Source organism: Entelurus aequoreus, linkage group LG08 (assembly GCF_033978785.1).
Source record: "Entelurus aequoreus isolate RoL-2023_Sb linkage group LG08, RoL_Eaeq_v1.1, whole genome shotgun sequence".
NCBI lineage: Eukaryota > Metazoa > Chordata > Actinopteri > Syngnathiformes > Syngnathidae > Entelurus > Entelurus aequoreus.
The window spans coordinates 40,538,741-40,561,362 of record NC_084738.1 but is presented as its reverse complement, the minus strand read 5'-3'; the positions used below and the strand labels follow the sequence as shown (position 1 = coordinate 40,561,362).

Genomic DNA, 22,622 nt, shown 5'->3' with positions numbered 1-22,622 from the left:
GGTTTCTCTTTAGATAGATTTAACTAGAGATCAACATTGACTCAATGCTACTTTCTTCAAATAAAACACTGTAGGAATGGATTTTGTAGTGTGACTTGTACTTGACAAACTGACAAAAACTGTAAAAGCACTTTAGATCTTAGTTTGAGTAGACCAAAACAGAACATATTTTACCAAAGAACTAAATGTCTTGTTCAAATCTAAATACCAAAATAATTTGAGTTGAAAATGTAAGGAAACTTAGAGAGTTTGTGGCCGGTTAGCTCAGTTGGTCAGAGAGTGGTGCTAATAACGCCAAGGTCATGGGTTCAACCCCCGAACGGGCCACTGGTTTCTCTTTAGATAGGTTTAACTATAGATCAACATTGACTCAATGCTACTTTCTTCATATAAAAAACTGTAGGAATGGATTTTTAGTGTGACTTGTACTTGACAAACTGACAAAAACTGTAAAAGCACTTTAGATCTTAGTTTGAGTGGACCAAAACAGAATTTTTTTTACCTAAGAACTGAATGTCCTGTTTAAATCTAAATACCAAAATAATTTAAGTTAATAATGTAAGGAAATTTAGAAAGTTTGTGGCAGGTTAGCTCAGTTGGTCAGAGCGTGGTGCTAATAGCGCCAAGGTCATGGGTTCAACCGCTGTACGGGCCATCGGTTTTTCTTTAGATAGATTTAACTATGCATCGACATTGACTCAATGCTACTTTCTTCTTATAAAATACTGTAGGAATGGATTTTTAGTGTGACTCGTACTTGACAAACTGCAAAAGCCCTTTAGATCTTAGTTTGAGTAGACCGAAACAGAATATATTTTACCTAAGAACTCAATGTCCTGTTCAAATCTAAATCTAAATACCAAAAAATGTTAAGTTGAAAATGTAAGGACATTTCAAGAGTGTGTGGCCGGTTAGCTCAGTTGGTCAGAGCGTGTTGCTAATAACGCCAAGGTCATGGGTTCAACCCCCGTACGGGCCACTGGTTTCTCTTTAGATAGGTTTAACTATAGATCAACAACATTGACTCAATGCTACTTTCTTCATATAAAACACTGTAGGAATGGATTTTTAGTCTGACTCGTACTTGACAAACTGACAAAAACTGCAAAAGCCCTTTAGATCTTAGTTTGAGTAGACAAAAACAGAATATATTTTACCTAAGAACTCAATGTCCTGTTCAAATCTAAATACCAAAAAATTTTAAGCTGAAAATGTAAGGAAATTTAAATAGTGTGGGGCCGGTTAGCTCAGTTGGTCAGAGCGTGGTGCTAATAACGCCAAGGTCATGGGTTCAACCCCAGTACGGGCCACTGGTTTCTCTTTAGATAGGTTTAACTATAGATCAACAACATTGACGCAATGCTACTTTCTTCATATAAAACACTGTAGGAATGGATTTTTAGTGTGACTTGTACTTGACAAACTGCAAAAGCCCTTTAGATCTTAGTTTGAGTAGACCAAAACAGAATATATTTTACCTAAGAACTCAATGTCCTGTTCAAATATAAATCTAAATACCAAAAAATGTTCAGTTGAAAATGTAAGGACGTTTCAAGAGTGTGTGGCCGATTAGCTCAGTTGGTCAGAGTGTGGTGCTAATAACGCCAAGGTCATGGGTTCAACCCCCGTATGGGCCACTGGTTTCTCTTTAGATCTATAGATCAACAACAGTGTGACTCGTACTTGACAAACTGACAAAAACTGCAAAAGCCCTTTAGATCTTCGTTTGAGTAGACCAAAACAGAATATATTTTACCTAAGAACTCAATGTCCTGGTCAAATCGAAATACCAAAAAATGTTAAGTTGAAAATGTTGGGAAATTTTAAGTGTCAGTGGCCGGTTAGCTCAGTTGGTCAGAGCGTGGTGCTAATAACGCCAAGGTCATGGGTTCAACCCCCGTACGGGCCACTGGTTTCTCTTTAGATAGATTTAACTATAGATCAACATTGACTCAATGCTACTTTCTTCATATAAAACACTGTAGGAATGGATTTTTAGTGTCACTCGTACTTGACAAACTGTAAAAGCCCTTTAGATCTTAGTTTGAGTAGACCAAAACAGAATATATTTTACCTAAGAACTCAATGTCCTGTTCAAATCTAAATACCAAAAAATTTTAAGCTGAAAATGTAAGGAAATTTAAATAGTGTGTGGCCGGTTAGCTCAGTTGGTCAGAGCGTGGTGCTAATAACGCCAAGGTCATGGGTTCAACCCCCGTACGGGCCATTGGTTTCTCTTTAGATAGATTTAACTAGAGATCAACATTGACTCAATGCTACTTTCTTCAAATAAAACACTGTAGGAATGGATTTTTAGTGTGACTCGTACTTGACAAGTTGACAAAAACTGCAAAAGCCCTTTAGATCTTCGTTTGACTAGACCAAAACAGAATATATTTTCCCTAAGAACTCAATGTCCTGTTCAAATCGAAATACCAAAAAATGTTAAGTTGAAAGTGTTAGGAAATTTAAAGTGTGAGTGGCCGGTTAGCTCAGTTGGTCAGAGCGTGGTGCTAATAACGCCAAGGTCATGGGTTCAACCCCCGTACGGGCCACTGGTTTCTCTTTAGATAGATTTAACTATAGATCAAAATTGACTCAATGCTACTTTCTTCATATAAAACACTGTAGGAATGGATTTTTAGTGTGACTCGTACTTGACAAACTGTAAAAGCCCTTTAGATCTTAGTTTGAGTAGACTAAAACAGAATATATTTTACCTAAGAACTCAATGTCCTGTTCAAATCTAAATACCAAAAAATTTTAAGCTGAAAATGTAAGGAAATTTAAATAGTGTGTGGCCGGTTAGCTCAGTTGGTCAGAGCGTGGTGCTAATAACGCCAAGGTCATAGGTTCAACCCCTGTACGGGCCATCAGTTTCTATTTAGATAGATTTAACTATGCATCAACATTGACTCAATGCTACTTTCTTCTTATAAAACACTGTAGGAATGGATTTTTAGTGTGACTCGTACTTGACAAAGTGCAAAAGCCCTTTAGATCTTAGTTTGATTAGACCAAAACAGAATATATTTTACCTAAGAACTCAATGTCCTGTTCAAATCTAAATCTAAATACCAAAAAATGTTAAGTTGAAAATGTAAGGACATTTCAAGAGTGTGTGGCCGGTTAGCTCGGTTGGTCAGAGCGTGGTGCTAATAAAGCCAAGGTCTTAGGTTCAACCCCCGTACGGGCCACTGGTTTCTCTTTTGATAGGTTTAACTATAGATCAACAACATTGACGCAATGCTACTTTCTTCATATAAAACACTGTACGAATGGATTTTTAGTGTGACTCGTACTTGACAAACTGCAAAAGCCCTTTAGATCTTGGTTTGAGTAGACCAAAACAGAATATATTTTACCTAAGAAGTCAATGTCCTGTTCAAATATAAATCTAAATACCAAAAAATGTTAAGTTGAAAATGTAAGGACTTTTCAAGAGTGTGTGGCCGGTTAGCTCAGTTGGTCAAAGTGTGGTGCTAATAACGCCGAGGTCATGGGTTCAACCCCCGTACGGGCCACTGGTTTGTCTTTAGATAGGTTTAACTATAGATCAACAACATTGACTCAATGCTACTTTCTTCATATAAAACACTGTAGGAATGGATTTTTAGTGTGACTCGTACTTGACAAATTGACAAAAACTGCAAAAGCCCTTTAGATCTTAGTTTGAGTAGACCAAAACAGAATATATTTTACCTAAGAAGTCAATGTACTGTTCAAATCGAAATACCAAAAAATGTTAAGTTGAAAATGTTAGGAAATTTTAAGTGGCAGTGGCCGGTTAGCTCAGTTGGTCAGAGCGTGGTACTAATAACGCCAAGGTCATGGGTTCAAGCCCTGTACAGGCCACTGGTTTCTCATTAGATAGATTTAACTATAGATCAACATTGACTCAATGCTACTTTCTTCATATAAAACACCGTAGGAATGGATTTTTAGTGTCACTCGTACTTGACAAACTGTAAAAGCCCTTTAGATCTTAGTTTGAGTAGACTAAAACAGAATACATTTTACCTAAGAACTCAATGTCCTGTTCAAATCTAAATACCAAAAAATGTTAAGTTGAAAATGTAAGGAAATCTAAATAGTGTGTGGCCGGTTAGCTCAGTTGGTCAGAGCGTGGTGCTAATAACCCCAAGGTCATTGGTTCAACCCCCGTACGGGCCACTGGTTTCTCTTTAGATAGATTTAACTATAGATCAACATTGACTCAATGCTACTTTCTTCATATAAAACACTGTAGGAATGGATTTTTAGTGTCACTCGTACTTGACAAACTGTAAAAGCCCTTTAGATCTTAGTTTGAGTAGACTAAAACAGAATACATTTTACCTAAGAACTCAATGTCCTGTTCAAATCTAAATACCAAAAAATTTTCAGCTGAAAATGTAAGGAAATTTAAATAGTGTGTGGCCGGTTAGCTCAGTTGGTCAGAGCGTGGTGCTAATAACGCCAAGGTCATGGGTTCAACCCCCGTACGGGCCACAGGTTTCTCTTTAGATACATTTATCTAGAGATCAACATTGACTCAATGCTACTTTCTTCATATAAAACACTGTAGGAATGGATTTTTAGTGTGACTCCTACTTGACAAACTGACATAAACTGCAAAAGCCCTTTAGATCTTAGTTTGAGTAGACCAAAACAGAATATATTTTACCTAAGAACTAAATGTCCTGTTCAAATCTAAATACCAAAATAATTTGAGTTGAAAATGTAAGGAAACTTAGAAAGATTGAGGCCGGTTAGCTCAGTTGGTCAGAGCGTGGTGCTAATAACGCCAAGGTCATGGGTTCAACCCCCGTACGGGCCACTGGTTTCTCTTTAGATAGGTTTAACTATGGATCAACATTGACTTAATCTCATTTTCTTCATATAAAACACTGTATGAATGGATTTTTAGTGTGACTTGTACTTGACAAACTGACAAAAACTGTAAAAGCCCTTTAGTTCTTAGTTTGAGTGGACCAAAACAGAATATTTTTTACCTAAGAACTGAATGTCCTGTTTAAATCTAAATACCAAAATAATTTAAGTGAATAATGTAAGGAAATTTAGAAAGTTTGTGGCTGGTTAGCTCAGTTGGTCACAGCGTGGTGCTAATAACGCCAAGGTCATGGGTTCAACCCCTGTACGGGCCATCGGTTTCTCTTTAGATAGATTTAACTATAGATCAACATTGACTCAATGCTACTTTCTTCATATAAAACACTGTAGGAATGGATTTTTAGTGTGACTCGTACTTGACAAACTGCAAAAGCCCTTTGGATCTTAGTTTGAGTGGACCAAAACAGAATATATTTTCCCTAAGAACTCAATGTCCTGTTCAAATCTAAATCTAAATACCAAAAAATGTTAAGTTGAAAATGTAAGGACATTTCAAGAGTGTGTGGCCGGTTAGCTCAGTTGGTCAGAGCGTGGTGCTAATAACGCCAAGGTCATGGGTTCAACCCCCATACGGGCCACTGGTTTCTCTTTAGATAGGTTTAACTATAGATCAACAACATTGACTCAATGCTATTTTCTTCATATAAAACACTGTAGGAATGGATTTTTAGTGTGACTCGTACTTGACAAACTGACAAAAACTGCAAAAGCCCATTAGATCTTAGTTTGAGCAGACCAAAACAGAATATATTTTCCCTAAAAACTCAATGTCCTGTTCAAATCTAAATACCAAAAAATGTTAAGTTGAAAATGTTAGGAAATTTAAAGTGTGAGTGACCGGTTAGCTCAGTTGGTCTGAGCGTGGTGCTAATAGCGCCAAGGTCATGGTTTCAACCCCCGTACTGGCCACTGGTTTCTCTTTAGATAGATTTAACTATAGATCAACATTGACTCAATGCTACTTTCTTCATATAAAACACTGTAGGAATGGATTTTTAGTGTCACTCATACTTGACAAACTGTAAAAGCCCTTTAGATCTTAGTTTGAGTAGACTAAAACAGAATATAATTTAACTAAGAACTCAATGTCCTGGTCAAATCTAAATACCAAAAAATTTTAAGCTGAAAATGTAAGGAAATTTAAATAGTCTGTGGCCGGTTAGTTCAGTTGGTCAGAGCGTGGTGCTAATAACGCCAAGGTCATGGGTTCAACCCCCGTACGGGCCACTGGTTTCTCTTTAGATAGGTTTAACTATAGATCAACAACATTGACTCAATGCTACTTTCTTCATATAAAACACTGTAGAAATTGATTTTTAGTGTGACTCCTACTTGACAAACTGACAAAAACTGCAAAAGCCCTATAGATCTTAGTTTGATTGGACCAAAACAGAATATATTTTACCTAAGAACTAAATGTCCTGTTCAAATCTAAATACCAAAATAATTTGAGTTGAAAATGTAAGGAAATTTAGAAAGTTTGTGGCCGGTTATATCAGTTGGTCAGAGTGTGGTGCTAATAACGCCAAGGTCTGGGGTTTAACCCCTGTACGGGCCACTGGTTTCTCTATAGATAGGTTTAACTATAGATTAACAATATTGACTCAATGCTGCTTTCTGTGTATAAAACACTGTAGTAATGGATTTTTAGTGTCACTCATACTTGATAAACCGACAAAAACTGCAAAAGCACTTTACATCTTAGTTTGAGTAGACCAAAACAGATTTTTTTTCACCTAGGAACTCAATGTTTTGTTGAAATCTAAATACCAAAATAATTTGAGTTGAAAATGGGAGTAAAGTTAGAAAGATTGAGGCCGGTTAGCTCAGTTGGTCAGGGCGTGGTGCTAATAACGCCAAGGTCATGGGTTCAACCCCTGTACGGGCCATCGGTTTCTCTTTAGATAGATTTAACTATGCATCAACATTGACTCAATGCTACTTTCTTCATATAAAACACTGTAGGAATGGATTTTTAGTGTGACTCGTACTTGACAAACTGCAAAAGCCCTTTAGATCTTAGTTTGAGTAGACAAAAACAGAATATATTTTACATAAGAACTCAATGTCCTGTTCAAATCTAAATCTAAATACCAAAAAATGTTAAGTTGAAAATGTAAGGACATTTCAAGAGTATATGTTCCGGTTAGCTCAGTTGGTCAGAGCGTGGTGCTAATAACACCAAGGTCATGGGTTCAACCCCAGTACGGGCCACTGGTTTCTCTTTAGATAGGTTTAACTATAGATCAACAACATTGACTCTATGCTACTTTCTTCATATAAAACACTGTAGGAATGGATTTTTAGTGTGACTCGTACTTGACAAACTGACAAAAACTGTAAAAGCCCTTTAGATCTTAGTTTGAGTAGACCAAAACAGAATATATTTTACCTAAGAACTCAATGTCCTGTTCAAATCTAAATACCAAAAAATTTTCAGCTGAAAATGTATGGAAATTTAAATAGTGTGTGGCCTGTTAGCTCAGTTGGTCAGAGCGTGGTGCTAATAACGCCAAGGTCATGGGTTCAACACCCGTACGGGCCACTGGTTTCTCTTTAGATAGATTTAACTAGAGATCAACATTGACTCAATGCTACTTTCTTCAAATAAAACACTGTAGGAATGGATTTTGTAGTGTGACTTGTACTTGACAAACTGACAAAAACTGTAAAAGCACTTTAGATCTTAGTTTGAGTAGACCAAAACAGAACATATTTTACCTAAGAACTAAATGTCTTGTTCAAATCTAAATACCAAAATAATTTGAGTTGAAAATGTAAGGAAACTTAGAAAGTTTGTGGCCGGTTAGCTCAGTTGGTCAGAGAGTGGTGCTAATAACGCCAAGGTCATGGGTTCAACCCCCGAACGGGCCACTGGTTTCTCTTTAGATAGGTTTAACTATAGATCAACATTGACTCAATGCTACTTTCTTCATATAAAAAACTGTAGGAATGGATTTTTAGTGTGACTTGTACTTGACAAACTGACAAAAACTGTAAAAGCACTTTAGATCTTAGTTTGAGTGGACCAAAACAGAATTTTTTTTACCTAAGAACTGAATGTCCTGTTTAAATCTAAATACCAAAATAATTTAAGTTAATAATGTAAGGAAATTTAGAAAGTTTGTGGCAGGTTAGCTCAGTTGGTCAGAGCGTGGTGCTAATAGCGCCAAGGTCATGGGTTCAACCGCTGTACGGGCCATCGGTTTTTCTTTAGATAGATTTAACTATGCATCGACATTGACTCAATGCTACTTTCTTCTTATAAAATACTGTAGGAATGGATTTTTAGTGTGACTCGTACTTGACAAACTGCAAAAGCCCTTTAGATCTTAGTTTGAGTAGACCGAAACAGAATATATTTTACCTAAGAACTCAATGTCCTGTTCAAATCTAAATCTAAATACCAAAAAATGTTAAGTTGAAAATGTAAGGACATTTCAAGAGTGTGTGGCCGGTTAGCTCAGTTGGTCAGAGCGTGTTGCTAATAACGCCAAGGTCATGGGTTCAACCCCCGTACGGGCCACTGGTTTCTCTTTAGATAGATTTAACTATAGATCAACAACATTGACTCAATGCTACTTTCTTCATATAAAACACTGTAGGAATGGATTTTTAGTCTGACTCGTACTTGACAAACTGACAAAAACTGCAAAAGCCCTTTAGATCTTAGTTTGAGTAGACAAAAACAGAATATATTTTACCTAAGAACTCAATGTCCTGTTCAAATCTAAATACCAAAAAATTTTAAGCTGAAAATGTAAGGAAATTTAAATAGTGTGTGGCCGGTTAGCTCAGTTGGTCAGAGCGTGGTGCTAATAACGCCAAGGTCATGGGTTCAACCCCCGTACGGGCCACTGGATTCTCTTTAGATAGATTAAACTAGAGATCAACATTGACTCAATGCTACTTTCTTCATATAAAACACTGTAGGAATGGATTTTTAGTGTGACTTGTACTTGACAAACTGACAAAAACTGTAAATGCACTTTAGATCTTAGTTTGAGTAGACCAAAACAGAATATATTTTACCTAAGAACTATATGTCTTGTTCAAATCTAAATACCAAAATAATTTGAGTTGAAAATGTAAGGAAGCTTAGGAAGTTTGTGGCCGGTTAGCTCAGTTGGTCAGAGCGTGGTGCTAATAACGCCAAAGTCATGGGTTCAACCCCCGTACGGGCCACTGGTTTCTCTTTAGATAGATTTAACTATAGATCAACATTGACTCAATGCTACTTTCTTCATATAAAACACTGTAGGAATGGATTTTTAGTGTCACTCGTACTTGACAAACTGCAAAAGCCCTTTGGATCTTAGTTTGAGTGGACCAAAACAGAATATATTTTCCCTAAGAACTCAATGTCATGTTCAAATCTAAATCTAAATACCAAAAAATGTTAAGTTGAAAATGTAAGGACGTTTCAAGAGTGTGTGGCCGGTTAGCTCAGTTGGTCAGAGCGTGGTGCTAATAACGCCAAGGTCATGGGTTCAACCCCCGTACGGGCCACTGGTTTCTCTTTAGATAAATTTAACTAGAGATCAACATTGACTCAATGCTACTTTCTTCATATAAAACACTGTAGGAATGGATTTTTAGTGTGACTCGTACGTGACAAACTGACAAAAACTGCAAAAGCCCTTTAGATCTTAGTTTGAGTAGACCAAAACAGAATATATTTTACCTAAGAACTCAATGTCCTGTTCAAATCGAAATGCCAAAAAATGTTAAGTTGAAAATGTTAGGAAATTTTAAGCGTCAGTGGCTGGGTAGCTCAGTTGGTCAGAGCATGGTGCTAATAACCCCAAGGTCATGGGTTCAACCCCCGTACGGGCCACTGGTTTCTCTTTAGATAGATTTAACTATAGATCAACATTGACTCAATGCTACTTTCTTCATATAAAACACTGTAGGAATGGATTTTTACTCTGACTCGTACTTGACAAACTGTAAAAGCCCTTTAGATCTTAGTTTGAGTAGACTAAAACAGAATACATTTTACCTAAGAACTCAATGTCCTGTTCAAATCTAAATACCAAAAAATGTTCAGCTGAAAATGTAAGGAAATTTAAATAGTGTGTGGCCGGTTAGCTCAGTTGGTCAGAGCGTGGTGCTAATAACACCAAGGTCATGGGTTCAACCCCCGTACGGGCCACTGGTTTCTCTTTAGATAGGTTTAACTATAGATCAACATTGACTTAATCTCATTTTCTTCATATAAAACACTGTATGAATGGATTTTTAGTGTGACTTGTACTTGACAAACTGACAAAAACTGTAAAAGCCCTTTAGATCTTAGTTTGAGTGGACCAAAACAGAATATTTTTTACCTAAGAACTGAATGTCCTGTTTAAATCTAAATACCAAAATAATTTAAGTGAATAATGTAAGGAAATTTAGAAAGTTTGTGGCTGGTTAGCTCAGTTGGTCGCAGCGTGGTGCTAATAACGCCAAGGTCATGGGTTCAACCCCTGTACGGACCATCGGTTTCTCTTTAGATAGATTTAACTATGCATCAACATTGACTCAATGCTGCTTTCTTCTTATAAAACACTGTAGGAATGGATTTTTAGTGTGACTCGTACTTGACAAACTGCAAAAGCCCTTTGGATCTTAGTTTGAGTGGACCAAAACAGAATATATTTTCCCTAAGAACTCAATGTCCTGTTCAAATCTAAATCTAAATACCAAAAAATGTTAAGTTGAAAATGTAAGGACATTTCAAGAGTGTATGGCCGGTTAGCTCAGTTGGATAGAGCGTGGTGCTGATAACGCCAAGGTCATGGGTTCAACCCCTGTACGGGCCACTCGTTTCTCTTTAGATAGGTTTAACTATAGATCAACAACATTGACTCAATGCTACTTTCTTCATATAAAACACTGTAGGAATGGATTTTTAGTGTGACTCGTACTTGACAAACTGACAAAAGCTGCAAAAGCCCTTTAGATCTTCGTTTGAGTGGACCAAAACAGAATATATTTTCCCTAAGAACTCAATGTCCTGTTCAAATCGAAATACCAAAAAATGTTAAGTTGAAAATGTTAGGAAATTTAAAGTGTGGGTGGCTGGTTAGCTCAGTTGGTCAGAGCGTGGTGCTAATAACGCCAAAGTCATGGGTTCAACCCCCGTACGGGCCACAATTTTTTTCTCTTTAGATAGATTTAACTATAGATCAACATTGACTCAATGCTACTTTCTTCATATAAAACACTGTAGGAATGGATTTTTAGTGTCACTCGTACTTGACAAACTGTAAAAGCCCTTTAGATCTTAGTTTGAGTAGACTAAAACAGAATATATTTTACCTAAGAACTCAATGTCCTGTTCAAATCTAAATACCAAAAAATTTTAAGCTGAAAATGTAAGGAAATTTAAATAGTGTGTGGCTGGTTAGCTCAGTCGGTCAGAGCGTGGTGCTAATAACGCCAAGGTCATGGGTTCAACCCCCGTACGGGCCACTGGTTTCTCTTAAGATAGATTTAACTAGACATCAACATTGACTTAATGCTACTTTCTTCATATAAAACACTGTAGGAATGGATTTTTAGTGTGACTTGTACTTGACAAACTGACAAAAACTGTAAAAGCACTTTAGATCTTAGTTTGAGTAGACCAAAACAGAATATATTTTACCTAAGAACTAAATGTCCTGTTCAAATCTAAATACCAAAATAATTTGAGTTGAAAATGTAAGGAAACTTAGAAAGCTTGTGGGCGGTTAGCTCAGTTGGTCAGAGCTGGTTTCTCTTTAGATAGGTTTAACTATAGATCAACATTGACTCAATCTTATTTTCTTCATATAAAACACTGTAGGAATGGATTTTTAGTGTCACTCGTACTTGACAAACTGTAAAAGCCCTTTAGATCTTAGTTTGAGTAGACTAAAACAGAATATATTTTACCTAAGAACTCAATGTCCTGTTCAAATCTAAATACCAAAAAATTTTCAGCTGAAAATGTAAGGAAATTTAAATAGTGTGTGGCCGGTTAGCTCAGTTGGTCAGAGCGTGGTGCTAATAACGCCAAGATCACGGCTTTAACCCCCGTACGGGCCACAGATTTCTCTTTAGATAGGTTTAACTATAGATCAACATTGACTTAATCTTATTTTCTTCATATAAAACACTGTATGAATGGATTTTTAATGTGACTTGTATTTGACAAACTGACAAAAACTGTAAAAGCCCTTTAGATCTTAGTTTGAGTGGACCAAAACAGAATATTTTTTACCTAAGAACTGAATGTCCTGTTTAATTCTAAATACCAAAACAATTTCAGTTGAAAATGTAAGGAAATTTAGAAAGTTTGTGACTGGTTAGCTCAGTTGGTCAGAGCGTGGTGCTAATACCGCCAAGGTCATGGGTTCAACCCCCATACGGGCCACTGGTTTTTCTTTAGATAGGTTTAACTATAGATCAACAACATTGACTCAATGCTACTTTCTTCATATAAAACACTGTATGAATGGATTTTTAGTGTGACTTGTACTTGACAAACTGACAAAAACTGTAAAAGCCCTTTGGATCTTAGTTTGAGTGGACCAAAACAGAATATTTTTTACCTAAGAACTGAATATCCTGTTTAAATCTAAATACCAAAATAATTTATGTTGAAAATGTAAGGAAATTTAGTAAGTTTGTGGCCGGTTAGCTCAGTTGGTCAGAGCGTGGTGATAATAACGCCAAGGTCATGGGTTCAACCCCTGTACGGGCCACTCGTTTCTTTTTAGATAGGTTTAACTTTAGATCAACATTGACTCAATGCTACTTTCTTCATATAAAACACTGTAGGAATGGATTTTTAGTGTGACTCGTAATTGACAAACTGCAAAAGCCCTTTAGATCTTAGTTTGAGTAGACCAAAACAGAATATATTTTACCTAAGAACTCAATGTTCTGTTCAAATCTAAATCTAAATACCAAAAAATGTTAAGGTGAAAATGTAAGGAAATTTAAAGAGTGTCTCGCCGGTTAGCTCAGTTGGTCAGAGCGTGGTGCTAATAGCGCCATGTGGGTTCAAACGCCGTATGGGCCACTGGTTTCTCTTTAGATACGTTTAACTATAGAGCAACAACATTGACTCAATGCTACTTGATTCATATAAAACACTGTAGGAATGGATTTTTAGTGTGACTCGTACTTGACAAACTGACAAAAACTGCAAAAGCCCTTTAGATCTTTGTTTGAGTATACCAAAACTGAATATATTTTACCTAAGAACTCAATGTCCTGTTCAAATCTAAATACCAAAAAATGTTAAGCTGAAAATGTTAGGAAATTTGAAGTGCGTGTGGCCGGTTAGCTCCGTTGGTCAGAGCGTGGTGTTAATAAAGCCAAGGTCATGAGTTCAACCCCCGTACGGGCCACTGGTTTCTCTTTAGATAGATTTAATTATAGATCAATATTGACTCAATGCTACTTTCTTCATATAAAACACTGTAGGAATGGATTTTTAGTGTCACTCGTACTTGACAAACTGTAAAAGCCCTTTAGATCTTAGTTTGAGTAGACTAAAACATAATATATTTTACCTAAGAACTAAATGTCCTGTTAAAATCTAAATACCAAAATAATTTGAGTTGAAAATGTAAGGAAATGCAGTAAGGTTGTGGCCAGTTAGCTCAGTTGGTCAGAGCGTGGTGCTAATAACGCCAAGGTCATGGGTTCAACCCCAGTACGGGCCACTGCTTTCTCTTTAGATAGGTTTAACTATACATCAACATTGACTCAATCTTATTTTCTTCAGGTACTGTGGTTTATTGCCAACCTTCGCTGGTGACACCTTGCGGTGGCTAGCTGACAAGGTCTGGCTCCTTATCAGCTGTAGCTCAACCATCATCTGATCTAGTCGGTCCATGACTGGTTGACCTGGCGGACGTTCCAGGGCCGCTGTGTCTGGCCATGGTGGAGGGGGTTCAGGCCAATCCTCTTCATCCTCGGTATATACAGAATGGGGGTTGAGTTGACTGGCGGGTCGTGGTGTACCTTGCTGAAGGTTGATTACTGTGTTAGTCAGTCTTCTAATTTCGTTATGAACTTGACCTAATGCAGCCACATCCGCTTGCACGGTCAGCTGTGACTGCTGTAGCATGGCGCTTTTTATCAGTATTTGACTGACTTCATCTCTTAGAGAGAGTTCCTGAGGTGAATGATGGATTGGGGTTGGTTCTCGGGTCAACTCCTCCCTTGTCTCTCTCTCTGCATGCTGTAGGTGGGCTAGCTGGGTGTCTGACCTGTACCTCTGCCACTCTGTCATTCGTACGGGTCCTCTTCATGACAAGCAGCATCTCGCCTAAGCTGATGGGAGTAGGGAGCGGGGGTAGAGTATGGGGGGGTTGACTTGGCTGCACCCTCCTTCTCGTGAGATAACCATTCTTCTTCATGCCTGTCCCTGTGTCTTTGCCTGATGTTGCTGAGCTGGTAATCATCAAAGCGGGTTGGTGGGCGTGTCTGACGCCTAGGCCGTGCTCCTAATCCTTCGAAGTCCATTCTGTCCAGGGGTAAATGAAGCTATCCGGCTCGAAGGACCACAATGTTGTGGAGAGTTATAAAAGGACTGTATAGTTCTATAAAGGTAGTCTCATTCGCCCCCGGGGCGTCGGTCAGGACACAATGGACAGGACAGTTCGTTTGGCATAGGGCAGTTTACTTGTTTTGTAGGCAGGTTGACAGGCATGGATTAGTTGAATGGTACAACACTGGCTAGTATTGGTGGTTCTGTAGTAAACAGATAAGAACATCATAAACAATGAGTATAGAATACCATAGCCTACGTAGTAATAGTACATACCACCTTAATGCAATAATATATCATGGATACACAATAAAGCATTTACCGGTAATAATTGGCATTTAGTAAACGTTAGCTTCACCAGTAAACAGTAAGCCCTGCCATACACACTGCAGGATAGCATCAAACCAAACACTCAAATAACATCATCCCAACATTTAACTGAACTTAAATGTCTTAACTAGACCACAAGGTGTCACTGCACGCTACAGAAGGCACATAAACGTGGTGCTTGTAACCTGCCGTGCAGAATAAGGTGCTTGCCTACATGTACAAAGGCACAAATGTCCGCAAATGCTCTCTTTAAAGAGATAAAGAACTGTTACATTAAATACATTGTCTAGACGCTGTAAACAAGGCACACTGCGCGCCAAACAACTCCTATGTAAGTAATGGATTACTTTCAACTAGCGTCGGAAACAAACAAATGCAGAGAAGTCAAACAGGCAATTAAACGTGTACATTAGAATTCTTAACTATATAATACTTACGTTCATCAGTGACGCACCCGGCACCGCAGTGCTGTACAATATTATAAGTATTATATATATACAGGCGGCAAATGTAAATGACGTGCATTCACCGCTCTGTGCTCTGTTGTGGGTAGAACGAATGAGCGCGCCACAATGCCTTGCGCCCTTAAGGTGGACGGCTCATAACAGTCTCTTAAGGTAGCACAGAGTTTGGGAACCTTTCTAACAATCTTAGTTTGAGTAGACCAAAACAGATTTTTTTTCCCCCTAGGAACTCAATGTTTTTTTCAAATCTAAATACCAAAATAATTTGAGTTGAAAATGTAAGTAAACTTAGAAAGTTTGTGGCCGGTTAGCTCAGTTGGTCAGCGCGTGGTGCTAATAACGCCAAGGTCATAGGTTCGATCCCCGTACGGGCCATCGGTTTCTCTTTAGATAGGTTTAACTATGGATCAACATTGACTCAATGCTACTTTCTTCATATAAAACACTGCAGGAATGGATTTTTAGTGTGACTTGTACTTGACAAACTGCAAAAGCCCTTTAGATCTTAGTTTGAGTAGACCAAAACTGAGCATATTTTACCTAAGAACTCAATGTCCTGTTCAAATCGAAATACTAAAATAATTTGAGTTGAAAATTTAAGGAAATTTAGAAAGTTTGTGGCCAGTTAGCTCAGTTGGTCAGAGTGTGGCGCTAATACCACCAAGGTCATGGGTTCAACCCCCGTACGGGCCACTGGTTTCTCTTTAGATAGGTTTGATGATAGATCAACATTGACTCAATGCTACTTTCTTCATATAAAACACTCTAGGAATGGATTTTTAGTGTTACTCCTACTTGACAAACTGTCAAAAGCTGCAAAAGCCCTTTAGATCTTAGTTTGAGTGGACCAAAACAGAATGTATTTTACCTAAGAACTCAATGTCCTGTTCAAATCGAAATACTAAAATAATTTGAGTTGAAAATGTAAGGAAATTTAAGGAGTATGTGGCCGGTCAGCTCAGTTGGTCAGAGCGTGGTGCTGATAACGCCAAGGTCGTGGGTTCAACCCCCATACAGGCCACTGGTTTCCCTTTAAAGAGGTTTAACTATAGATTAACAACATTGACTCAATGCTGCTTTCTGTCTATAAAACACTGTAGGAACGTATTTTTAGTGTCATTCATACTTGACAAACGGACAAAAACTGCAAAAGCCCTTTAGATCTTAGTTTGAGTAGACCAAAACAGATTTTTTTTTCCTAGGAACTCAATGTTTTGTTCAAATCTAAATACTAAAATAATTTGAGTTGAAAATGTAAGGAAATGTAAAATGTATGTGGTCGGTTAGCTCAGTTCGTCAGAGTGTGGTGCTAATAACGCCAAGGTCATGGGTTCAACCCCCATACAGGCCACTGGTTTCCCTTTAAAGAGCTTTAACTATAAATGAACAACATTGACTCAATGCTGGATGGATTTTTAGTGTCACTTATATTTGACAAAAGGACATAAACTTCAAAAGCCCTTTAGATCTTGGTTTGAGTAGACCAAAACAGATTTTTTTCTTCCTAGGAACTCAATGTCCTGTTCAAAATTACCAAAATAATTTGAGTTGAAAATGTAAGGAAATTGAAAAAGCATTTTGCCGGTTAGCTCAGTTGGTCAGAGCGTGGTGCTAATAACGCCAAGGTCATGGGTTCAACCCCCGTACGGGCCACTGGTTTCTCTTTCGATAGGTTTAACTATAGATCAACATTGACTCAATGCTACTTTCTTCATATAAAACACTGTAAGAATTTATTTTTAGTGTGACTTGTACTTGACAAACTGACAAAAACTGACAAAGCACTTTGGATCTTAGTTTGAGTAGACCAAAACATATGTTTTTTTTCCTAGGAACTTAATGTCTTGTTCGAATCTAAACACCAAATTAATTTGAGTTGAAAATGGAAGGAAATTTAGGAAGTTTAAAAAAAAAAAAAGAAAGGAAAAAATTTTTTTTGTTTAAACCTTCATTGTTTTTCTATGCATTTAGCTTGTAGCAATCTTTGTTGCAAGTCAATGGCAACGGAAGAGAGACTGAAACGGTCTTGGAGCTGAGTCTAATCTTACAATCACAACTGTCTCCTTCATTGCAAATGTTGATTCAATATTGGAAGAGAACATCAATGTCAAGCTAGTAGGAGGATTACCAGGGGGAGGTGGCGCCTCCTTGCAGCAGCATATTTCAGGCTTTGTTAGTGTCTTTTTTATAAAAATTTTTTATTGGGAATCTCAAATACTTTCCTTTTGCAGGTGGTCTCATAACATAACCCCGCTAATCTACTACATTGTAATATAGTAAAAGTGAGGAAAAAAAAGTGGATTTTAAAACTATTTGTTTCCTTGGCAGTGGTGTTGTTGTTGGGACCTCCTTGTCCAAATATCTCCTTGAGAAATCCAGGGTTGTTTTCCAGGTGAGCACATTGAATAAAATGTACTCTGAGTGCTTGATGAAATTGTATTTCATGGAGGGTTTAAAAACATTTTTTAGTAAAGTAGTTTTGTCAAAACAAAAAACACATTTTCTTTATTTTAGAGTCAAAGGTTATGTGAGTGCATGTTTTTGCACTCACTCATTATAAAACATTTTCTACTCTCTGCACTCGCCTACACTTCATTGAAAAATTAAGGCAACACGTTTATCATCCAGATTACAATAAATAAAACAATCCTTGATATTTCATATTTTGTCAAAAGGGTTTATGTAGGAAGGAACTACAGTAATTTTATGCAAGCACATAGACAACATACCCACTATACACAGATACAGTATGTGAAGGGAGGTCTCAGATTAGAACACAGATCCATTGATGATTGTGCCAATTTAGATTAAACATGCAAAATCACCTTGTTTACATTTCAGATTTGTGTATTTTTTGTCATTTGTTATGCTTCTGATGACTGTTTTTCTCTCAGCTTCAGAATAAATACCGGTAATTAAAATGACCCTTTGTAAGATGATGGTGGGCCCTAGTGGTTTTATTTGCTGCCACTTTTCATGCAGATGGCGTGGGTTTGATTTCCAGCACAGGGCCCCAACATGCAGCCATTGGAAAAGTGTTATATTAGGATAGGCAAAACTAAGACAAACAAATCATGTGTAGCGACACTTGGGAGAATGTGAAAATACTACTTTTCCTATTAGCTATTGAACTCCAAGATTGTATCTTTTTGACTTTGCAAGTGGTATACTGTATCTACATGTCTCGTTGAAGGGGGGGGGGAGGGGGGGGGGGGGGAAAGGTATTGCACTAATATGACGTCATCAAATTCTAAATTTCAATTTGATTTTTTGTACAGGCCAATGGGGAGAGGAACTACCATGTGTTCTATGAGCTTTTGGCAGGTATGAATGACTGGAACAAACGGGACTTCTACCTTCAGGGAGCCGAGACGTATTACTACCTGAACCAAGTATACCAAAAGCCTTTTTCTCCAGTTGTGTTCCATTCATTTTTTTTAACCCTATGTGTACCTTCTATAGGGTGGCGCCTGTGAGTTGACAGGAAAGTTGGACAGAAAAGATTTCCAGTTATTAGTTCAGTGCTTTGACAAAATTGGTCTTAGTACTGACCAGATCTTCACCATTTGGGCCATTCTTTCCTCTATTTTGCAGCTGGGCAACATCTGCTTCAGTTCACATGAGGTATGTCCTTCAGAAAAGTGAAAGGAACATTTCAGAGTCAGTTTCAAACATACATTTTTGTTCTTTCAGAGTGAGTCGTTTGAGGTGGCTCTCATCTATAGTGAGTCTGAGGCTCGAAGGATCAGCTCTATGCTTAAGATATCTTATGAGGCACTACAGAACACCATAACACACAAAATCACAGTGAGTCACTCAACCTTTCTAAGTATTTTTAAATCATCAAATGTCTCTGTTGGTTCTGCCCTGACCGACCCGTTGTCTTGTCCACAGAAGACAACCTATGACAGGATCTACTGTCCCCTGTCTGTGGAGAGTGCCATCGAATCGAGGTAAGACTCAGGTAGAAGATGTAACACCAGTCCATTTTTTCTTCTACACCTATGCATGCATGTTTTCACGACCACTGAGTCTGGTAAAAGGGACAAATACTTTGGACAACACCAGTTGATTAAAGGCCTACTGAAATTATTTTTTTTAATTTAAACGGGAATAGCAGATCCATTCTATGTGTCATACTTGATCATTTCGCGATATTGCCATATTTTTGCTGAAAGGATTTAGTAGAGAAAATCGACGATAAAGTTCGCAACTTTTGCTCGCTGATAAAAAAAAAGCCTTGCCTGTACCGGAAGTAGCGTGACGTCACAGGAGCTAGGATTCCTCACAATTCCCCGTTGTTTACAATGGAGCGAGAGAGATTCGGACCGAGAAAGTGATGATTACCCCATTAATTTGAGCGAGGATGAAAGATTCGTAGATGAGGAACGTTACAGTGAATGACTTGAGAGGCAGCGATGGACGTATCTTTTTTCGCTCTGACCGTAACTTAGGTACAAGCTGGCTCATTGGATTCCACACTCTCCTTTTTCTATTGTAGATCACAGATTTGTATTTTAAACCACCTCGGATACTATATCCTCTTAAAAATGACAGTCGAGAACGCGAAATGGACATTCAGTGCCTTTTATCTCCACGACAATACATCGGCGAAATGCTTTAGCTACGAGCTAACGTGATAGCATCTTGCTTTAACTGCATATAGAAACAAAAGAAATAAACCCCTGACTGGAAGGATAGATAGAAAATCAACAATACTATTAAACCGTGGACATGTAAATACACGGTTAATGCTTTCCAGGCTGGCGAAGGTTAACAATGCTGTGCTAACGACGCTATTGAAGCTAACTTAGCAACCGGACTGCACAGAGCTATGCTAAAAACATTAGCTCTCCACCTACGCCAGCCAGCCCTCATTTGCTCATCAACACCCGTGCTCACCTGCGTTCCAGCGATCGGCAGAAGGACGAAGGACTTCACCCGATGCGTTTGGCGGCCCGGAGACGTAGGAAGTCAAGGTGAGGTCGGCGGCTAGCGCGGCTAGCGCGGCTAGCGCGGCTAGCGCTCCAACAAAGTCCTCCTGGTTGTGTTGCTGTAGTCCGCTGCTAATACACTGATCCCACCTACAACTGTCTTCTTTGCAGCCTTCATTGTTCATTAAAAAAATTCCAAAAGATGTCCAGAATACTGTGGAATTATGAAATGAAAACAGAGCTTTTTGTATAGGATTCTACGGGGTACCATAACTTCCGTTACTCGGACTTCGTCACGCGCATACGTCATCATACCGCGATGTTTCAGCCGGATATTTCCCGGGAAGTTTTAAATGTCACTTTATAAGTTAACCCAGCCGTATTGGCATGTGTTGCAATGTTAAGATTTCATCATTGATATATAAACTATCAGACTGCGTGGTCGGTAGTAGTGGCTTTCAGTAGGCCTTTAAAACTTCATGCATTATTGTTATTGTTATTATTGTTTTACAATACAAGGCCAATGTTCAATCTGAGATTTATTAAATGTTCATATCCTACCTAATTGCTAGTACCAGTCGTATCGAATCAATTTGTCTGTCTGAATAAACCAGGATCCAATGCTAGCAACCCCTCTTTTCCTTAATTCCACTGAAGCCTCCTCATTACACAACATACATATGTAACATGCATGCACATGCACACACCACTCAATATAAGGACATGTGACGGCTACCGCTGGTCAATGGTGTCCCCCTGCCCTCTCTAATTTCCTTAAATACTCTCGCAGCTATATAGTTATAAAATAATGTTGCTGAATAGAACAAATGTCTAATATTTTTTTATTTCTGATTGTCCAAAACATTGACAAAGACATGTAGGACGGAGGATTCTCGTCTGTCCATCGTCTGTCTGTGCAGCGCGAGCATTGATCCTGCAGCCGTGTGTGGAACTGTCAGTTTGCACGTCCTTCTCACCCGTGCTAAATAAAACGCAAAATAGTGCTCACAAAACGGTGATGAGTGTTGATAAATCACAAAGTGCGTGCTAAATAATGATATATCCATTTTCTCCTCCCAGTATTGTGGGCGTTTTGATGATCAGCATATATTTTGCATATTGATGAAGACAGAGACTCAAAATGGATAGCACGCATTATTCTGCTCACTTAACAGACACAATCCTCTTTGCACATGTTTAGTAGATCAGCTTAGCGTATGCTATCACATTTGCAGGCGTTTTAGTACACGCACACCTTTAGTAAATCAGGCCGTTTGTGTTTTACATACTGCATGTTTATTACTCAAGAAACACGTTTGCAATCATTTGTAATAAATAATGAAGATTGTTAACTGTGATTAAAGCACTCAATTAAGTTAAAGTTAAAGTCCCAGCGATAGTCACACACACACTAGGTGTGGTGAAATGTGTCCTTTGCATTTGACCAATCCCCATGTTCACCCCCTGGGAAGTGAGGGGAGCAGTGAGCAGCAGCGGGGGCCATGCTCGGGAATCATTTGGTGATTTAACCCCCAATTCCAACCCTTGATGCTGAGTGCCAAGCAGGGAGGCCATGGGTCCCATTTTTTTGTAGTCTTTGGTATGACTCGGTTTGAACTCACAACCTCCCAGTCTCAGGGCGGCCACTCTAACCACAAGACCACAGAGCTGGTCAGTTCTGTCTTAAAGGCCAAATATACTCTATAAAATTTTACAGCCGCACAGACTCTGCTCACTACACTGTTTGGCATGTATTTTTTTACATCAACCCACATTAAATGTGGCACCAATTCAAAAACAAGGCCAATATATGAATGAAATGTTCTCCATAACTCAACACGGAGACAAATTCAGAGTTGATGTGCGCAGTTGATAACAGGCTGTAACACTTTGTACTCTACAGAGAAACAGCCATCCTCTGTGCATCTCAAGACATTTATTGGCCATGCATACTACCCTCTCTTTCACGGCTTTGTAAAGCAAGCAGGCAGCGAAGTTCCACTACCTCGTCGTCAATGTAGAATGTGATGTGAATTGGGCCTTCCTCCTTCTGGGCTGGAAGAAGGTGGTGTTGTAAAAATGTAGAACAACCCACTGATACAAGCTTATTGAACAAAGATAACTTTATTCACTGCTTAGCAAATATCAGAACAGCACTGTAGTTCACCCACCAACCAGTTGTATACTTCTATGTGATGTCATCAACCTATTGTCTACTGCAAACCCCTGTATGCCATTATATCGATTAGGAAGCAGATGTGTCCTGTCTCTCTTACACAATGTCAGTCAGCTTGCAATTTTAGGGCCCTGCTGACCAAAACACTGACCCCCAACATGGCCACCATTGTCTTGTTTATCACTTTTTCCTCGCAACTCCCCAAGATAGGAGACATTCAGCATCCTTGGTAGTTTGATCCCAGGGGCTAGCATATGCAAACAATGTGCAAGGATTGTGGGGTTTGATGGACATTTCAGGAAACGACAAAG

The 22,622-nt window shown here is 38.4% G+C and overlaps 1 protein-coding gene and 28 non-coding genes across 29 annotated transcripts in view; all 29 read left to right on the top strand.

The window, feature by feature from the left end:
* The window catches only part of myo15b (myosin XVB), a 178,095-nt gene that overhangs the window by 67,360 nt on the left and 88,113 nt on the right, over nt 1–22,622 (top strand). Inside the window, exons 9-13 of the mRNA XM_062057478.1 lie at nt 17,530–17,593; nt 18,480–18,593; nt 18,664–18,825; nt 18,895–19,008; nt 19,096–19,154. Coding sequence (XP_061913462.1) covers nt 17,530–17,593; nt 18,480–18,593; nt 18,664–18,825; nt 18,895–19,008; nt 19,096–19,154 — 513 coding nt within the window. The remainder of the gene's footprint in view (nt 1–17,529; nt 17,594–18,479; nt 18,594–18,663; nt 18,826–18,894; nt 19,009–19,095; nt 19,155–22,622) is intronic.
* Nucleotides 906–979, top strand: trnai-aau (transfer RNA isoleucine (anticodon AAU)). The gene has a single exon. It is a non-coding gene; the product is annotated as a tRNA-Ile (tRNA).
* Nucleotides 1,237–1,310, top strand: trnai-aau (transfer RNA isoleucine (anticodon AAU)). The gene has a single exon. It is a non-coding gene; the product is annotated as a tRNA-Ile (tRNA).
* trnai-aau (transfer RNA isoleucine (anticodon AAU)) lies at nt 1,564–1,637 on the top strand. The gene has a single exon. It is a non-coding gene; the product is annotated as a tRNA-Ile (tRNA).
* trnai-aau (transfer RNA isoleucine (anticodon AAU)) lies at nt 1,836–1,909 on the top strand. Its single transcript has one exon. It is a non-coding gene; the product is annotated as a tRNA-Ile (tRNA).
* Nucleotides 2,154–2,227, top strand: trnai-aau (transfer RNA isoleucine (anticodon AAU)). Its single transcript has one exon. It is a non-coding gene; the product is annotated as a tRNA-Ile (tRNA).
* trnai-aau (transfer RNA isoleucine (anticodon AAU)) lies at nt 2,482–2,555 on the top strand. The gene has a single exon. It is a non-coding gene; the product is annotated as a tRNA-Ile (tRNA).
* trnai-aau (transfer RNA isoleucine (anticodon AAU)) lies at nt 2,800–2,873 on the top strand. Its single transcript has one exon. It is a non-coding gene; the product is annotated as a tRNA-Ile (tRNA).
* trnai-aau (transfer RNA isoleucine (anticodon AAU)) lies at nt 3,451–3,524 on the top strand. The gene has a single exon. It is a non-coding gene; the product is annotated as a tRNA-Ile (tRNA).
* On the top strand, nt 3,782–3,855 carry trnai-aau (transfer RNA isoleucine (anticodon AAU)). The gene has a single exon. It is a non-coding gene; the product is annotated as a tRNA-Ile (tRNA).
* trnai-aau (transfer RNA isoleucine (anticodon AAU)) lies at nt 4,418–4,491 on the top strand. Its single transcript has one exon. It is a non-coding gene; the product is annotated as a tRNA-Ile (tRNA).
* On the top strand, nt 4,746–4,819 carry trnai-aau (transfer RNA isoleucine (anticodon AAU)). Its single transcript has one exon. It is a non-coding gene; the product is annotated as a tRNA-Ile (tRNA).
* trnai-aau (transfer RNA isoleucine (anticodon AAU)) lies at nt 5,398–5,471 on the top strand. Its single transcript has one exon. It is a non-coding gene; the product is annotated as a tRNA-Ile (tRNA).
* Nucleotides 6,047–6,120, top strand: trnai-aau (transfer RNA isoleucine (anticodon AAU)). Its single transcript has one exon. It is a non-coding gene; the product is annotated as a tRNA-Ile (tRNA).
* trnai-aau (transfer RNA isoleucine (anticodon AAU)) lies at nt 6,709–6,782 on the top strand. The gene has a single exon. It is a non-coding gene; the product is annotated as a tRNA-Ile (tRNA).
* On the top strand, nt 7,365–7,438 carry trnai-aau (transfer RNA isoleucine (anticodon AAU)). The gene has a single exon. It is a non-coding gene; the product is annotated as a tRNA-Ile (tRNA).
* On the top strand, nt 8,346–8,419 carry trnai-aau (transfer RNA isoleucine (anticodon AAU)). The gene has a single exon. It is a non-coding gene; the product is annotated as a tRNA-Ile (tRNA).
* trnai-aau (transfer RNA isoleucine (anticodon AAU)) lies at nt 8,677–8,750 on the top strand. Its single transcript has one exon. It is a non-coding gene; the product is annotated as a tRNA-Ile (tRNA).
* trnai-aau (transfer RNA isoleucine (anticodon AAU)) lies at nt 9,005–9,078 on the top strand. The gene has a single exon. It is a non-coding gene; the product is annotated as a tRNA-Ile (tRNA).
* trnai-aau (transfer RNA isoleucine (anticodon AAU)) lies at nt 9,329–9,402 on the top strand. Its single transcript has one exon. It is a non-coding gene; the product is annotated as a tRNA-Ile (tRNA).
* Nucleotides 9,975–10,048, top strand: trnai-aau (transfer RNA isoleucine (anticodon AAU)). The gene has a single exon. It is a non-coding gene; the product is annotated as a tRNA-Ile (tRNA).
* trnai-gau (transfer RNA isoleucine (anticodon GAU)) lies at nt 10,627–10,700 on the top strand. Its single transcript has one exon. It is a non-coding gene; the product is annotated as a tRNA-Ile (tRNA).
* trnai-aau (transfer RNA isoleucine (anticodon AAU)) lies at nt 10,958–11,031 on the top strand. Its single transcript has one exon. It is a non-coding gene; the product is annotated as a tRNA-Ile (tRNA).
* trnai-aau (transfer RNA isoleucine (anticodon AAU)) lies at nt 11,279–11,352 on the top strand. Its single transcript has one exon. It is a non-coding gene; the product is annotated as a tRNA-Ile (tRNA).
* Nucleotides 12,204–12,277, top strand: trnai-aau (transfer RNA isoleucine (anticodon AAU)). Its single transcript has one exon. It is a non-coding gene; the product is annotated as a tRNA-Ile (tRNA).
* trnai-aau (transfer RNA isoleucine (anticodon AAU)) lies at nt 13,504–13,577 on the top strand. Its single transcript has one exon. It is a non-coding gene; the product is annotated as a tRNA-Ile (tRNA).
* Nucleotides 15,821–15,894, top strand: trnai-aau (transfer RNA isoleucine (anticodon AAU)). The gene has a single exon. It is a non-coding gene; the product is annotated as a tRNA-Ile (tRNA).
* Nucleotides 16,149–16,222, top strand: trnai-gau (transfer RNA isoleucine (anticodon GAU)). The gene has a single exon. It is a non-coding gene; the product is annotated as a tRNA-Ile (tRNA).
* On the top strand, nt 16,781–16,854 carry trnai-aau (transfer RNA isoleucine (anticodon AAU)). Its single transcript has one exon. It is a non-coding gene; the product is annotated as a tRNA-Ile (tRNA).